Source organism: Musa acuminata, chromosome BXJ2-6 (assembly GCF_036884655.1).
Source record: "Musa acuminata AAA Group cultivar baxijiao chromosome BXJ2-6, Cavendish_Baxijiao_AAA, whole genome shotgun sequence".
NCBI classification, from domain to species: Eukaryota; Viridiplantae; Streptophyta; class Magnoliopsida; order Zingiberales; family Musaceae; genus Musa; species Musa acuminata.
This window is the reverse complement of record NC_088343.1, coordinates 12,333,725-12,351,430: the sequence shown is the minus strand read 5'-3', so window position 1 is coordinate 12,351,430 and position 17,706 is coordinate 12,333,725. Positions and strand designations below refer to the sequence as shown.

At 38.9% G+C, this 17,706-nt stretch overlaps 3 protein-coding genes and 1 long non-coding RNA gene across 7 annotated transcripts in view; all 4 read right to left on the bottom strand.

The window, feature by feature from the left end:
* LOC135583873 (uncharacterized) overlaps positions 1 to 7,219 on the bottom strand; it is a 41,494-nt gene extending 34,275 nt beyond the window's left edge. For all 4 annotated transcript variants that reach the window (XR_010487780.1, XR_010487781.1, XR_010487782.1 and 1 more), the window contains exons 1-5: positions 6,820 to 7,219; positions 4,975 to 5,134; positions 733 to 825; positions 538 to 649; positions 277 to 439 (exon numbers count right to left, since the gene is read on the bottom strand). Coding sequence is in view for 1 of the 4 variants with exons in the window: in XM_065112789.1 (XP_064968861.1) it covers positions 277 to 439; positions 538 to 649; positions 733 to 825; positions 4,975 to 5,134; positions 6,820 to 7,034 (743 nt within the window). In the remaining 3 variants the exon portion in view is untranslated. The remainder of the gene's footprint in view (positions 1 to 276; positions 440 to 537; positions 650 to 732; positions 826 to 4,974; positions 5,135 to 6,819) is intronic.
* A 2,363-nt stretch (positions 7,220 to 9,582) lies between these two features.
* On the bottom strand, positions 9,583 to 12,533 carry LOC135613502 (probable serine/threonine-protein kinase PBL26). The gene is made up of 4 exons (XM_065110537.1): positions 12,415 to 12,533; positions 10,570 to 11,081; positions 10,090 to 10,481; positions 9,583 to 10,024 (listed from the first exon to the last, which is right to left on the bottom strand). Exons 2-4 carry the CDS (start codon positions 10,727 to 10,729, stop codon positions 9,692 to 9,694), a joined length of 885 nt encoding a protein of 294 aa, XP_064966609.1. The 5' UTR covers positions 10,730 to 11,081; positions 12,415 to 12,533; the 3' UTR covers positions 9,583 to 9,691.
* A 3-nt stretch (positions 12,534 to 12,536) lies between these two features.
* Positions 12,537 to 13,141, bottom strand: LOC135613503 (uncharacterized). Its single transcript, XR_010487321.1, has 3 exons — positions 13,094 to 13,141; positions 12,893 to 12,985; positions 12,537 to 12,731 (listed from the first exon to the last, which is right to left on the bottom strand). It is a non-coding gene; the product is annotated as an uncharacterized LOC135613503 (long non-coding RNA).
* A 690-nt stretch (positions 13,142 to 13,831) lies between these two features.
* LOC103987911 (cell number regulator 8) lies at positions 13,832 to 17,209 on the bottom strand. Its single transcript, XM_009406375.3, has 3 exons — positions 16,750 to 17,209; positions 15,301 to 15,503; positions 13,832 to 14,385 (listed from the first exon to the last, which is right to left on the bottom strand). The coding sequence occupies exons 1-3, from the start codon at positions 17,075 to 17,077 to the stop codon at positions 14,146 to 14,148; spliced, it is 771 nt and encodes a 256-aa protein (XP_009404650.2). The 5' UTR covers positions 17,078 to 17,209; the 3' UTR covers positions 13,832 to 14,145.
* Between the last annotated feature and the right edge of the window lie 497 nt (positions 17,210 to 17,706).

The window sequence follows — 17,706 nt, the reverse complement described above, 5'->3', positions numbered from 1 at the left end:
CTTTGTCTATCAAAGATGTTTACAGGAAGGAAAAAAAAGAAGCAATAAACAAATTCTGTAAAAGAACTAATCTAAAGTAAACATATCCAAATGGGTATATGATAAATCAATTGCACTTTTGCTCCTATGCATGACTGTCTCAACAAGTTATAAGAAAATGAGAGGTGTTCCAACACCACCCTTCCAAATGCAGAGGAAGGTAAGAATGCTCTTGCTCAGTCCAAAGACTACATGAATGGCCATTATCAAATGTGAGGTAAGGCAAGGAAAACTAACCTTTTGATTAGCACAATAATTATTGAGTTACTGAGTGATTTCACTTGTGGGGACCGCAAATGATCAAGTAATAATCCCAAGCTCTGACTGGCTTCCATGGCTAGCTCTCCAACATTAAGCGAAGGATGACCACCCCTTAGCCATGAAATATTGAAACCTAGCCCTGTAATAAGTACAATGAACATTTCATTATTTTGGCAGTAAAATGGGTAGTCAAAATATGATATTATTTCTTTTCTGAATTTAGAAGTTCATAATTACCATACACAGGTTCTTGAGGTGGATCTGCGGAAATGTAAGGATCTGGTGTATAAAGAAGAACCAATGTCTCAACAAATTTCACAGCAAGCAACCTAACTCCATCACTTCCAGACTAGGTGAGAAAATATTCTATCAGAATGGTAGCAAAGCATCTCAAATTAATCTAAAGCACCAAGAGAATAACATAAAAAATACCTGGACAGCAATATGGAGTACTGCATCTTTGAACTTTAGCATCCATGCCCAAGATGATTTAGTGGAGTCATCTATTTCACTAGAGTATAAACCCTAAACCAAAAAACAACAAACAATCATCTGTAATCCTCATTTGCAATAATTTAATCAAGAAACACTATCTTACTTGACTGTTAATTTTGTTGTCATTGCCTTCACATTTCTACATGTATTGATAGTAACGGCATACAACATTCACTAGTACACGAAGACACCAATTTCAGAAGTAATACAAGATATGAATCAGTTCTGCCCGGTTGTTAGTAAAAATTATGTATGCAAGAAGTGGTGCAGCTTCCTCTCCAACATTGTGTTTACCATTTCTGCTCCTCCATCAGCTGCCAAACACTTATGTTCTTAAACATATACGACAAAGAAGAATCTCTAGAATCAACCTTAGTTGAGCACAACTGTTTTACCCATGTTTTCTTTACTATTTATGTCGTTGTCATATATTTCAACAAATGTGATGGCAATTTAGTAGAAATAACCAATATTTGAAATACAAGATTTTGATACATATGTTCTAGGACGCTTCTGCACAACAATATTTTGACGGTCTCACTTTCATACTCATCAACTACGAGTCAAATACTTATAAAAAAAAAAACTACGAGTCAAATAAATGAACAAGATATGCCAACATGATAAGATCACCATGACAATTATGTGACTGTAGTCAACCATGGATGAACATGAAAATTCTAGTTTAATAATCATCAATATATGTTTATTAAGAAGAAGAAGAGAATGCCCTTTAACATCATACTTATGCTGAATAAAAGCATTCAGTTTTTCCATGATCAAAAGAAAAAAAACAACACTCTGTTATTATCTTCAGGTCTCAAAACAGGAACAAGCTTGGTGTTCAACAAAAAGGAGGGGTTTCTTGCAACTAATGCACACTCAGGATATTACATGTCACACACTATTTAAAACCCAGCCCAGGTAGGGCACTCATAACAACCTTTCATTTCTATAAAATTTTCAAAGCAAAACAGGCTTTCAAAAAAAAGCAAATGAACTTATTTTTCCCAAAACATACAAAAATAGCATTCTCGAACATGTTATGTCACTCTCAAGATTTAAGAACAAAATAGAATAAAAATCAGGCATAACTCGAATGAAGCAATCACCAACTTTAACTTAAACTTGAGAAATAAGATCCCAAAACAAAGAGGTGAATGTATCAACATTCGTCTTGTATATTTCAGCTGGCTCATTTGTTATTCTTCCCTCCCTTCATAACGGAGAACTACCACCTCAAATGTAGAAAGTAGTTTAACATCACATCACCATATGGAAGTATCTTTTTTCCAGGCAACTTCAACTTCAGCAACCTTCTAATACTACCACCACCTTTTTTTTTAAATACTACCACCTTATACTTCAGCTCCAGCAGAACTCAACGGTTTATCTAGCGCTTATTATTTTAAACTAAAGGCTACTATCACCTAATCATAATTTGAGCTAATTTTGTCTATCAGCCAAGAACTAGAATATGCTTGTCTGGTCATGCAGTCCTCTTGCTTTTATAACTTGACTATGCTAAGCGACACATACAACAAAACAATTCACACTTTTTGTAGTATGCCATTAATATCCCATCAGGTATTGTAAGTAGTAACACATACTCTCAAGGTTTTTACCAGGAACAACAATTTTTTTTGCCACAAATTACCAGTCATTCCTTACTTTTATAACTCGACCTTGCATGCAGTTTTAATTTTGGGTCATATTCGAGCTTGACAAGTTTGTCAAGCCCTAAAATGGGATAGATCATAATGACCACAAGTTTAGTCTCACATCAAGAAGTAGGCAAAAGATTTGAATTTGCTAATAATGATGTGATAGGAATACTACCACTAGCTTGGACTCAAGCACTTTCGGACAGTTGTTCAGTTTCGATCAATGAAGTTAGTGAGTTAGTTATTCCATCGGATCAGGTCGTATAATTTTTCATCATTGACCATGAGCATAAAAAAGAAGGGTTACATAATGCAATTGAAACCAACATAGAACTTTGTCAAATCTTATTGAGCATGGATATATTATCCCCTTCCCTCAAAAGATCCACGAAGAGAAAATGGTTATGGCCTAACGCTTATGACATAATAGTTGGGATATTATGGCCTAACGTTACTATATTTCCAATATTATTTGTTTGCTAGCTAATTTCTTTATGTTAGACTTTTTGAGATATAGTTTATTGTTATAGATATTTATGATTGCGGATTGCGCAGACAGACTGACTTCGCGTAATGGCATATAGAAAGGTGGTAGAGGAGGAGAGCTCAGGGAAGGAAGGTGCCGACAAGGCGATGACAAAACCTAGGAATCCCGCTGGTCAATCAAAAAAGAGGAATATAGTTCCAACTTCCAAGGCCAACAAAGCATAGAGGTCAATCGAAGCATAGGTCAAGGAATCAGGAACGTCCCTTAAGCCTTCTTTCCTGGCTGTGAATGAAGTGTTTTTCCCTGCTATGACCTTTGTCACAGTGGATATGGTATCAAAACCAGTAAATGGCTATCTTATTCTTCATGGCACCCTTGTGTATTGGCATGAGGAGTGCCTTTTCTCAAGATTGTTGGCATCCAATTGTATTCACATCTCATGGTGAAAGAGAAGGGAACGAGACTAAGGTCAGTCACCCACCTGTCAGATAATGCTATTCCAATGCACCCGGAGGAGAGAGATAGAGAGAAAAGAATCCGCAAGCCTGAAGCTGTGATTGAGAGAGGCTGACATCCCTTTCTAAGCCTTAAGCTGTGATTGAGAGGCTCCCATCCCTTTCTGCTAGCCCGCAAAGAATACAAAGCTAAGTTGACCCCCCTTCGACAGACCTGTAAGCTCATGGAAGGTAGAAAGGGAATCTATTCATTCGAATAAGCGGGTTACCTGACAGAGCTTGCAGAGGTAGAAAAGCTATTCGAAATCGGATCAGGGAGATGTTTTCGTTAGAATGATCGACATACAGCCTTGACCACTTAAAAGACAGGTTCGAAGAAAGGTTTAGGAAGTGTCCGGATTATGATTCCAGCATCGCATTAGTCTCTCCGGTAGTGCAGGTCTATACGATATGCCTAGGAAGAATGCGGATTATGATTCCAGCATCACTTGTTGATTTTGTTGATTCTATTATATGTTAAATCAACGATCATAGTCATATCTATGATATGACGAATATTTTTCAACCAATCAACACTCAACGTAGGGAACCCAGTCAGCCACAAAATAATAAGAAAAGCCAACAAGGCTTATCATGTTGATTCAAAAAATAATTATCTAGCACTTATAGCTAGGATCTCCGGACTATGAATAAGGGTCTCTCGAAGTACAGTATGCTCTCTTTAGCACTTACAATTCTTACTTGGACCTTCTCGATCTTCAGGCCCTACCTCGGGCATTTTCCAACTTGAACGTCGGAGGGGTTTTGACGAGCACACCCGCAGAACATGTTTTGTAGGGAGTCCAAAGACCGGTTCGGGAGCCAAACCATTCACTCAAGTCGGCAAGGCTGCTTGAATAGTTCCCCAAGGAACTCAACTCAAGAATCTACAACGCTACCCACATCTCAAGATTCCAAGTTGGAATTCCGAGTGAAGACCTCACCTCAATATTTGTGTAGACTTTTGAACCTCAAATGCAACAAGATTTGGAAAAGCTAACTAAGTGGGATCAATCTCAACACTTTGAATTGGCTACCAAATTTGACACTCACATGGCCCATTACACATATTCCAAACTTACTCATATTTCTTTTGCATGGTCAACAGAACACCATGCATTCATGATATCTAACATGGCATATATACCACGAACATAGAAGAGAAGATACTACTGGTGAATGTTACTTATGCCCACATATGGTGGGCAAACTAATATATGACACAATTGTTACACAATAGGTCAATAATTTGCTGCCTTCTTTCTCAAAATTCAGAGATTTAAAAGTTCTCCCAGCGCTTAAGTCATTGCAATTGACCGCTAATAATTCTAGTATATAACCGTTCACTTGTGGCAATTTAAAGTAAATATTAAATATACAGAAGAACCTAGAAAAAAGCCATCTAAACCAGTAACTATACATGGAGATCAAATCATCAAAACCCATAAACAGAGATAAAACATAACAGTATGTCATTGACAACTTAAAGAGAACTCATCCATCTGTAAATTTAAGTTAAATGCATCAAACTAACCTGAATTACAAGCTTTTCTAACACATATCCAAACAGAGAGGTCCCCGTTGTAATTGCTTGACGAGCGACAGCCGGAGTTTCATCCTTTAAAAAAGCTATTAGACAAGGAACCATCTCCGGCAGCAATTCTATATGCTTGGATCCAATGTCACCAATCATCCTACGTTAATTAGAAGCATGAAGAAAGTTCCATTATAAACCTTAAAAAATACTAAGTGCAAGAATTAAGTTAGGGGAAAGGGAATCAGCACAACAAAATATTGAGATGTAAAGGATTCGTCCCATGTTTTAATTAGGGCTGACCTGTATTAGATCGGGTAAAGCTACTATCAAACTTTCACAAACACTTGAACCGTGTTTATGATGCACTTTAAAGCCATTTAGTCTATGAATGGGTGTCTACAAGAATTAGTTTCCTGTTATAAAACCAATATAGTTAATTTCAAGCACATTTAACACAACATCAATGGAAGCATGGAAACCAATCTTCTAGCTCCAGCCTTTAATTAATAGGACCCTAGAAGGACCTACATACATTATAAGAGAGATGCACAAGTGAAAGAAAAAGAAAAGCAATACAAATTATTCTTCCCAGCCTGTTCATGAATTTGAAGCAACAGTTGAGTTGGAACATCTTGACAAATATCCATGATATGGATGCAAAGAGAATGTTTCACCGTGGGCCCTTGTATCTTTCCATATGATCTTATCACTCTGTAATTGTATTCATCAATTCTTATCAGCTGTCCCTATCGGATTATCACTTCAGCATCAGACTATAATATATTTGTAGTCAATAATAAGTCCTTATTAAATGATAGCAGTAGCACAGAGGCAATGATAAAAAAAATGTTCTAAAAAATATGTCTGAATATAATTAATTTTGGGGCATACAGAAATATTAACAAGCATATATAATCAAAATGTATCTATGTAAATGGATAACATGGTTAAAGTTAAGACCTGATGTTTTAGAGTGATGAGGAATGCACCGTAACCTGAAATCGAGTGAGTAAACAGATAGAAGAAGGTTTAACTTTTTGAGAAGAAAATATTCATCCTAAAGGAATGTAGTTACTGTAAAGCCCTTACTAGTTACATGAATCACTGAAAACTACCAACAAATGCCTTCATCAACCAATTTAAAATTATCTGTTTCCCATTCTAATAGGCCCAGTCGGTCGTAGTTAGGCAAGTTATGTCATGTCACCGGAGCTGTCCTATTTTTCCCTTATAATAGGATAATTGACTCTTGGATGCCAACGTCTCATCTAATGGACTGCTGGTTTCATGAAATAGACTATTACAAAATATTTCTGCAGCTTTAGATTCTCAAACCTATATCATTTCCTTCCCTCTTGCTGATGATCCAGGATCATACCAGTTCCCCGCGTGTCTTTCCGCAAGTTATGTCATGTCAACCAAGAATCAATTCAGTCCTTCTGTAAATTCCCATATCACGAAATAGAAAAAGATAAATTCACGTAAATTCAGTCAACCAAGAATCAAATCAGTCATTTTTCTTGGAAGAAAAATGACTTCCTCTTTTCATTCATTTTCTATTGTAACCAATCAACTAAGAATCTATTTGGCTCGGCTGTAAATTCGCGTACTACCGAATACAAAAAGAGACGCCTTGTGACCAGAAACACATTTTCTTGGAAGGAAAAGATCTTCCTCTTCTCTTTCTTTCTCTACTCTAACCAACGGATGGAGGCAAAGGTCGCTCCTCCATCACTCACGCATCACCGAGTTTCAAAAAGCACGAACACGAACAGGGAGCCGAAAGAAACGAAGAAGAAAACCAAGAAAGCAGCAAGAAAGCAAAACAGAAAGGGGGCTTACTCGGCGAGGAACTTTCGAATGGGGCTGGCCCGCTCACTCTGGAGCTCGGTGAGGCGCGTCACGAACTCGGGCAATAGGGGTGGGTCACGGTGCAAGAGGACTGCCTTCAACTGCCGCAGCTGCTTCAGCTTCGAAGGCACCTCGCCGGCCGTTCTTGCCGACTCGAGCAGCCCGACCGCGCGCTCGCCCCAACCCGCCGCCGTCATCGCCGCCATCGGCGCCGGATCGAAACCCTAGGCTTCTTCGGTTGGTGGATAGGCCTCGCGCGTCGACACAGGAGAGAATGGCGAGAGTGCAGCGGAATGCCACTCCGGCGAGCGTCAAATGGATTTGACCGGAGCGCGGAACGGAGGAGGAGGAGAGAATAAGGGTCTCGGCAGCGTTACAGGAAGAAAGAGTCGGCCTTCGTCGGGTAAGAAGGGGCGGTTTTATGGTGCTCCGCCGGACCACGATAAGTTGATAGTTGCGTTAGTTGGGGAGGACGTTAGGGTTTGTCAATCCTATCGGCAAAACTCCATTAAAAAAAATGACAAAATAAATATACAAAAAAATAACTACTCATAATTTAGTCTCAGTTTTATTTTTTTCATTAATTCTGTACCAAATTGGATCTTTAATGATCATTGACTATTATAAGAAATGTTAGCGATTTTGAAGTCAAAAGTGCTATTTTTGTCTTTGAATTGACAAATAAAAATCTTATATTTCAATTTTGTATATAAATATCTTAAATTACATTATACTTCATAATGCACCAAATAACATATATTATATGAATTCATATTATATATATATATATATATAAAGATGTAATTTTTAATATAATAACATATATGATATTAATTTTTTAATTAGCTTGGTTGGTAAAAGGCTTTAGCCATTAATAGTAAGATATTATGGGATCAAATCTCACCTTCACTATTTATATTTTTTATATATTATATATAAGAAAAAAGGAAAATAAAAGAAAACTAAAGAGTTAAAGAAAAGAAAATTTCATGTTTTATAGGTGGGAGTTTAATTGTAAGAAGAAAAGGTAAAAGAACAAACAACGATTGGTGGCTTCGACGAAGAACAAATACAATTGCATTTTTCTTGTACTTGGTGGTAAAAACTATTGAAAATAATAAAAACAACATGATATGTAATTTTTCTCTCAGATGTTGAGATGGAACGCCCAAAAAAATTACATTTTTATATGAATATTTAGCCATGATATCTTCAAAAAATTTTGTCTTCTCCATCAAACAAACACCGAATATTTCGTATATGGTCTCGTGAAGACTTTTGTAGAAGAAAAATATCGGAAAACTTCACGTTTGATGTTGTTTGGCAAATTAAACTATTTTCCTTCTTTTCATTTTTTTTATTTGTTCGAATATTATATCGAAAAAGGAAGTCTTTTATTTATATATTCTATCACTTTTTGAGATATTAATGCTTGATTTTTTGGCAGTAAGTTTTTTTTTCTTTTTGCTTAATGGTTTGGATTTACAACAGTAATGGCATGTATTTAGCTACAACCAAGTGCACAGTAATAATAAATATAATCATATTTTTTTATAATAAAAATATTATTAATCTATTTTTTATATATTTCCATAACCGCATAGATGCCGCGATAGTAGAAAATATAAAAATCCATTGTCTACACAAATTCAAATATAAAAGATTCTCAATTGTCAATACAAATCCAAGCAAAAATTATTATCTAAATAATTTTTTATTTGATTAATATTTCTATATGTGGTTAGACATATGACTATACAAAAGGAGCTCCAACTATACAAAAGGATTCCTTACGTGGTTCTTTTCTATTATCTGTTTAATATATAATTTAATATTATGATTACTCATGAATATTTTTATATTCATGATTTCTCAACTACTATCTATTTAGTATCGTTGTTGCCTGGGTGTCGTAAATCATAAAGTCAACATGGTCTGATTTTATCCCGAAGATATGGACCTATCCGAAAAGCCCACTCGGATCACCTAGGTGCGATTTAAGCGGGAGGCTAGGATGACAAGTGACTTCTGAGACGTTGAAGGTTCATGATGACTGACTCGTGGTTGTCCCGAGGTGTAATTAACCTGTTGAACAAAGCTTGGGGTCGTCCCGAGAAGTACCTTGGTTTTGTCTAGAAATACTTTGTGTCGCCTAAAGGTACTTCTTAGATGTGTCGAGATATTGCACAAACTATTAGTATCGAAAAGCATCTCAATTCGACCCCTGCCCAAGTTAGTAGAGTAGGTGAAGAGGGTTTAGTGGAGCTCAAAAAAGTTTATGATGATCCTACTTATCTCGTTTGATTTTGAGAGCTAGCTTTTTATACTTGATTCGTCGATGGAGGGTGGCTAACTGTTCATCCTCCTCGAGACTCTTATATTGTTAGGGGTTCATTTATGTCGGTGGTTAGTGAACACGTATTCTTATCGATCGTGTCAAGGAAGGATGATTGAGGGCACACGTGAAAATGGACAAAGGATAGGGCTTGGTGTCATGTGCCCAAATAGGAAAGCTTGACGACATTATCTAGGATTAATGCCTTTTGAAATGATAATCGAGGGTGACGAGTTGTTGGCGATCGATGACACGATCGAGGGGAAGCTAAGAGTATGGGTTTGGTCACCATGTATCGATGGTCAACTCATACGATTTTCTCGAGATTCGTGTTCTGATCGACGATCACGTGAAGGAGCGAACAAGCCCTTCCATGTTCCAAGTGGTAGCTGTCAAGTTAGCAGTGCATACTTTCCCTATCAACTATTTAATGTTTTGATATTATGATTACTCATGCGTTGGCTAGTTTATGATCCACTCGAGGAAGCAAAGGAGAAAGAGACCAGAGCGGAGAACTAAGCTCCGGCTTCATGGAGGTTCCCCTGGCCGTGCCTTGAACTCGGAACCCCAATCCATGGCCTCTGCAACAGCACGCTGCCGATCCCCATCCATCTTCTCATCTCGCTTCCCCTCGCCGTCCACCCTTCTCTCGATGCTCCCTTCACTATCGGTCGATGCTGCCGTAAGATGACTAAAGGCCGCAACCACGTCGGTCATGAACGGGCGCACCTCAGCCTCCTCCTGCAGGCACATAGCCGCCACGGCGACAGCCTGATTCAGCCCTCTCTCGGCGTACTCCCCCCGAAGAAGCGGATCGACCAGCTCGCGGTACCTCATCTGATCCCTGAACTTCGGTTGTGCCTACAGAAACCGGAACGAATCAAGAGCCACGTCAAAGATCATCGGAAGAATGGCATGGATGATACCCAGGTGACCAGATTCTGTTCGTCCGTCGGTCTGGTGGTGTCGATGGCTCGCCTCCCTGTTATCAGCTCCAGCAAGACGACCCCGTAACTGTACACATCCGACTTCAGGGTGAGCTGACCGGTTCTGGCGTACTCCGGCGCGCAGTAGCCGTACGTGTCCATGACCCTGGAGGAGACATGTAGCTCGTCTCCCACAGGGCCAAGCTTGGCGAGCCCGAAGTCGGAGAGCTTCGCGTCATAGTCCTCGTCGAGCAAGATGTTGGATGACTTGAGATCGCGGAAGATGACGGGGGGCTTGGCTTTCTGGTGCAGGTACTCCAAGCCTTTGGCGGCACCCAAAGCTATCTTCATCCTGGTGTACCAAGTGAGTGGTTCTTGATCCGGACTGATCTCTGCGAGGGTAATGCAGCGCGCCCGCGCGCACAGCGGTGACGAGAAAGGGGAAAAGGCAAGACAAGCAAAAGGATGCATGCGACTCACCGAGCAAATGATCTTCTAAGGAGCCAAGAGGCATGTACTCGTATACCAACATCCTCTGATCTCCGTCCGCGCAGTAGCCAAGAGGCCCGCACGTTCTTTCTCTGGGTGAGAGGAGAGAGAGGGGGATGAAAGGTCGCTCCTTGCTTTGGGGTTCCGACATGGGTCTGAAGTCCGGAAGAGGCGGGCGGGGGGCGGCGGCGGAGGAGGAGTTGGCGGTATCGCATCACGTCACCACTCCCATTCGGCCATGTAATCCCCCCACCCGACATAAGGTAGATCGATGGTTAAGATGCGAGAATGCGGAAATATGGATCTTTCGATAATGAAAAAACATCATCGACGAACAGAGTTGTAGGAACATGAAACAGAAACCAAGAAATATGATAATAAATGGATAATTTTCTTTATTTTACTCACAATATAGTCCACAGAAAACCTCGGCATCATGGACGAGCAGCAGGATTTCCAGCCGCAACTGGACGAGGACCTTGACCAGGTCTTGCAAGATCATCCTGCATTACAGGAAATAATGGGAAAAGTTAGGCATTCAACATTCATACAATAAAATATTTGGGAAAGATACACATGTTTTTCCTGCTTAATGGAAAAAACAACATACCACCTAACGACAAAAGCCATATCAGAGAGATCACTGGAAAACCTACTGCATGATTAACATGATTACTTTTCATAATAATGTCTATTACATTCAAAATAATTACCTCCAAACATTTTCTGAAGATAATGTCCGATGAACATATGCACATAATTAGTCAACAGAAACTGCTAACCAGTATTTTTAATCTAGTTAGCAGCCACTGATACAAACTTTCTGCTAAAAGCTTAAGACCTTCAAACTACTTTCGAATTCAGCCATACATTGTCATGTTGACGGGGGTAATTGTTGATGTTGGAGACTTCGAGCTGTGGGTTGTACAGTACCGCGATACCATGACATTTACGGTCATGGATAGTTTTCGCATCGAACCATGAACTTGCAACATTCATGAAAGACCTTTCCCTACAGAATCAGGTAATTCACATATATGCGGCCCCTGCAGCCACTCCAATGATAATTGCCATGACCTGATACACCATTGGATCACTGCTAAAGACAGAACAGGCCTTTAACCATGGTTCTTAACATGATCAAGCTTAGGTTACTATAGACAATTTCATATATAAATTCCACATACGTTAGCCGTGCAAATTCTATATACATGTCTGAAAGATTGCAAAATATACTAGTATGATGAACACCTTTTAATCATGAATTACACTTGGCATTAATAGGGTCAACAAACTCTGCGCACCCAAATGAATTCTTACTATCCCTAAATAAATTAAAAAGTTCAAGCATAAAAAAGAATGTGCCCAAGTCAAACCAGTCATTGACCTAAGAAATATGAATCCAACTAGAACATATCCATTGAAGGAAGTTAACATATACTACACAGGAGAGTCAATGGAAGAAAAAAAAGCATTGCATTTACATCTGAAAAACTTACTCGCTAAAAGACAGATGGATTTACATCTGTGAATTGGTTTTGAGAAAGGAATCATTCACATGGATTACACATTAAGCACTATATGATTAGCAATCCATATAATATCAAAAGAAAGCTAATTGACTTCAAAACTACACAACATTATGAGTTCTTTATCCCCTAACTTGGATTTTTTGCATACAAACACCATCGATACAGATATTAACCATATGCAAATTTTGATTTTGAGAAAGTAAAAAACAGCCTGTTGATAGAAAATAATGGTACTACAGACATATCGGTAAAGAAAACTATGATAGAATAGATGAACGCAAAAAAATCATCAGAGAAATAGTACCCGGCGTCTAAAACGCTGCGGCGGCTCACGGTTCCTCCTGTCCGTGCGAGACCTCACCCGAACAACCTTCGAGTGGATTGCACAAGAGACACAGTACTGCATCTAGATATATAATTTTGGAAGAAGGTACCCTAAGATATGTAACGAATTAAGGTAAAAACACAATATATGTTGCACCACAAAGAGGAGGGAACAGTATTCTGATTAGGATTATAAGCAAGAAAAGTGAGCGATTACCCTCATAAGCACAAGCCTCACGAGGAACCTCTTAATTGCCTTGTCCTTCCGGAAGAAATTAACAGCCGCGAGTTGCGTTACTAATCACATACATTCATGATAGGTGAATCACGAAACAGACGGAAACCAAGAAATGTGATCCCGCTATCAGGATTTCAAGGTCAGATTCTTAAGAAATCCGCCAAAATCGAAAAGAATTAATCGCTGAAGGCAAGAAGGTTAAGGAAGAAAAAGATGAAACCTTGGGGCAGCACTTTCCGCAGTTGGAGCAGCGGACGAAGTTAACGTGACCGCGGCCATGCTTGTTGCGACCGCCGTTCCTTCGCTTGAAAGTCTGCACAGCAAATGAGTTAATCGAGATCAGATCTCAGAAGGCGAAGAAACATCGAAGACAGAAAAAGAAGAAAGGTAAGGGAAAGAATCTAGGGTTTCGAATGCTCACCATCTTCGCCGCGGTATCGACTTCTTGTGGTCTAAACTCCGAAGTACGTAGCCGATTCGCCGAGCAACCGGAGCAAAAATAATATATAGCCGCTCTGTTGCATCATCGACCGTTCATCTTAGATCAGACGAAAGGGAGCTCGCAAATCTCCATGCTAACGATGAAATATACGCAGCGATTTATTTTTATTTCATTTAGTTTCACGATATATAATATATATGTACAACCATATTAACTCGATTATATACAATCTAGTTTGACCCAAATTCGATTTTATATTATCATATATGCGTTATTACTTATATATTACATTTCAACAAAATTGATACATATTTTTTGGGTAAATTTATTTTAATGTAAAAGAAAGGACAAAAATTGAAGGAAGCCTTATTTTGATTTAGCTGTGATCATGTTAATTAAAAGACATGAAAAATAAAGTACATATGATATATATATATATATATATATATATATATATATATATATATATATATATATATATACATATCATTTATACCAATTACCAATACAAACTATTTCTAGCAAACATATAAAAATCACATCTTTTTGTAACCTTCTATCATTTGGCAAATTATACCTCATGCTTTACCATCCAGTCCAAATCTAAGCCTTATCTTTACCAGTCCAAAAGCCAAACACTTCAAGCAGTTCAGCTTACTTAACAATTCCTAACAAGAGATATTAGGTACCAATCCATTCTATCCTTGCTAAAATGGGTTATAGCTGCAATCTAACCAGATAAATAGCAATGGATTCGTATTACACTCCCAGACATGACAAGATGCAGAAATATGAAAGATCAAAGGGCCTTAACACTACACAACTTCAGTTGACAGATTCCGTACTGGCAGGGAATCTATCATACACACGGTACTGGCAGGGATTCCGTAATGGATTCATATTAGAACCTCTTATCATACACGCCATAACTGCAGGGAGACAAGTATAGACTCATACACATGCATATATCCACTACCCTTGTCTACAATAACTTCAGTTTAGCTTGAAGAAGATGAAATGATGCAGACACATCAGGCACCACGGCCCATGGTTTGTTCCATGGGAGGCATCATAAGTAAGACTGGTCGCATATTGAGTCCGGGGTGGGGCAGCCTGCGACGCAGCTCACGACCTTCCTGGCAGAGGGAGCAAGTGTGGCACATGTAATGCGTGGCGAAGTCACATACTTGTTCCAACTGCTCACGTCTCAGTTCATCCTCGGCTACTCCATGGCAGCACCCACAGGATCTGGAGAATGCCTCGAAGCTACCCTATATATCAGAACAAAGGAGAGGCAACATCAGTAAGTTAGGAGCATTTTCTCAAATTGAAAATCAGAGAATTTAGGCAACATCTTCAGCAGAATATCCACCATAACAAGACCAGAGTAATGAGAATGGAAACATGCATATGTTAAAAGTTGATAGGAAGAAAAAAAAAAAGAGAATATATCTCAGTACATACAACAATGACATGGATCTTGAAGGCCATTGAAACCAAATGATGTCATTTGTTTTCATCTTAAAGTTGATGTTACAGACAATACATCTTAAATCAAATAATACAAATAGTGGAGAACAAAAAAAATTATAAAAACTTTTGGGCAATGAAAGAAGTGTTAATTGCATTCTCCTGATTGAACAAACATAAAAGATATATAGTCCAAAGGGATCATAGTTAAATGATGAAAACACAATTATCTTACTGAAGGTAAAAACAATGGTCTCACTACCCGCAAATTCAATTTTTTGCCAACCTGGGAAGGAGAAGTGTAGAAGGCTACATTTACATGAGATGAGCATTTTTATGAGTTGGCCTTTAATTATTACCACCAGATGAGGCTACTAAAAAAGATCTGCTGTGTTCACGATTGTGTTAATTTCATGCACATGTGCAACTAATGATATACAAAGATTCATGTAGCCGACTCCAAATAGTTGTGACTTATGAATTTGTTGTTGTTGTTAGTTGTCAGAGCAATATCAGCTAGCATCATCATTCAACTCTTAGAGAAAGGATGTAAATTTTACAACTGATTAAGATCCATATTGATGACAAGCTAAAGGGATCTTTTAACTGCAAGTTTTTCTTCATGATTTAAAGTCCAATGCTAGCTATTTTATGCAAATCAATAGACAAAAAAGGGAATGCGAATACACATTCCCTTGAAAGTGGAAAGAAATTACTTCAAGATTGAACTTGCGACGTATGGCTGTCCGGCTAGGATGTGAAAACCATGGTGCAAGGCAGTTCCAACCAAAAACAGCATTCCCAAGCACATAAAGACCAATATAAGGCAAGCAGTTATCGACGAAAGACCCAGGAACTGCTCCAAGCCTCTCTGCATTACTTCCATACAACACACATGGAGCAAAGCTACCAAGCAGACCTGAACATTGCCACGATAGTCAACATGAGATAACCAAGCTATTGATGCTTAATGATGCATACAAGACCAGATAAATGACATAGTTAGCAACCTGACAAGTGCACAGTTACCTGTTCAAGGCAACTTTTTTCATATATAGTATAAAAAGTGGCATTGCCCATTGTTATGGATGCTTAAAATTTTGATCAATGAAATGGCATAAGCATAAAAGGAAAATACCTTGCCTAAACAGAAAACTACGAACTCCCATTACACAGTTCATCTTTAGAAGACCCAAATACTTACAGATAAAAGCCAGATAACAGAAGGATAGGAAAAAAGTTAGCACCAGACTTAAATACAGTTGTTCCTCCATTTTCCACTCTTTGGTTTTCCATTAATACTGTTATTTGTAAACTTTGTAAAGATGCCTTCTCAAACATTGCTGAGAACATTTATTAGATAGCACACGCTATATATTTTTACAAGGTGAAAGCTGACTATGTGAATGTTTATGTTTCAAGAATTTCGGTATGATTGCAAAGCACTTCTGGTCCTTAATTAAGTTCATGAATTTGATAATTGAACCTGAAAATCGTTCAAATAATGATGGATATAAATGAGTGCTAAAAGCTCTGCCTTCCCTTTAGATGTCATCCGTGATTTGCATGCAAATTTTGTTCTAGAATATGCACACAACCACTAAGAAGGATTGTAATTTGTCCATATTACCATGAGTTTGAAGACATACACTTAAACTTCAGCAAACCTACTGTGCTTAGCCCTTGATAACAAACACAAAACATGTCCAAAGTGAACTGCATATGAGGTTAGTGTTATTATTTCGAAGAATTTTTTTTTTTTTCAATTTTTAGGGTTTAAACGAAGCAATCCTGAATTTATTGAGAGATAGATCCCATTTTCAGACAGAAAAATGCATGTTTACGGCAAAATTAGCTGACTCGACACTACCAATGACCTATATGGCCAAAAGAAAACGTGTTCACAATGACACGCCGTTGTGAAATTAATTGAGGATGGTCTCCTTAACATTATCAGCCGTGGAGGGTTCTGAACAACAACGATCTAATAGATCTATGAAAAGTATTATCCAAAAACCACCAGAAAACAACCAATATATGTATCAGATTCGAAACCCCCATCTTAATCAAAGTGAAAGAGAGAGATCGACCCGATGTACGCCAAAATATACCGAACGATGGAAGATACATAAAGGCCACGAAACGAGAGGGGTTGCAGAACATACAGACTTCCAGATCGCTGCTGCAGAACTCATCGTTGCGGCCGAGGCAAGCAAAAAGGCTGGAATTCCACTGGGCGCGCCCGACGGGCTCACCGACAACGCTTCCGCATCCGACGGGGAGCCCGTCGGCCGTCCACCCGGTTGGGACCGTCGCGGCGGTCAGAGGCGGCTTCTCCTGGAGCTTGGGGCCGGTCTCTAAGGGCACCTTCTCATGCGGCTCGGGGGCCGTTTCCGGTGGCGGCGCCGGTACCTTTTCCGCACACTCGGGGGCGGCCTCCTCGCGGCCGTCGGGGTGCTTCAGGAGAGGGCTGGACTCCTCCAAATTCGCCATGGGATCGAAGTGGAGCAGAGAGAGAGAGTGAGAGAGAGATCAAATACGCCCGGAAGCGAGAGGAACGAGACTAGGGAAAATGGATTTGGGAATTTGGCAATCTGGCCGAGTCTCACACGAAGAAACTTCTGCGGTAGACCACAAGAAGAGTTGGCATCATCATCAGTAGCAGGTATCCGATGCCGCATCTTGACCGTTCATCAAGGACTGGTGTCCATCAAGGCTTGCAAATGACGAGGCAATCATCAACCGTAGAAGGTGTCTGATGCTATATCTTGATCGTTCATCGAGGATTGCAATTGTCTAGGAAAGGTTCCAAATGCTACTTTCCTAAACCAACATATGAAGTAATGTTCACGATCATATTGGAGTATAAATAAGAAAAATAGAATAATTGTGAAATATTTTATAATCATAATCCATTTTAATAACGGCATAATCATTGTGAAATATTTTATGATAGTTATGTTTTGGTCATTGGAAATTTTCTTCTGCAAATCCACATTTCCAATGACCAAAACATAACTATCATATCAAAAGCAGATGATTAGCAGAAGAAAATTTCTTAGAATGATGTTCAGCCATTCCATGATATAAATATAAATATTAGTCAGTTTCAATGTTACATC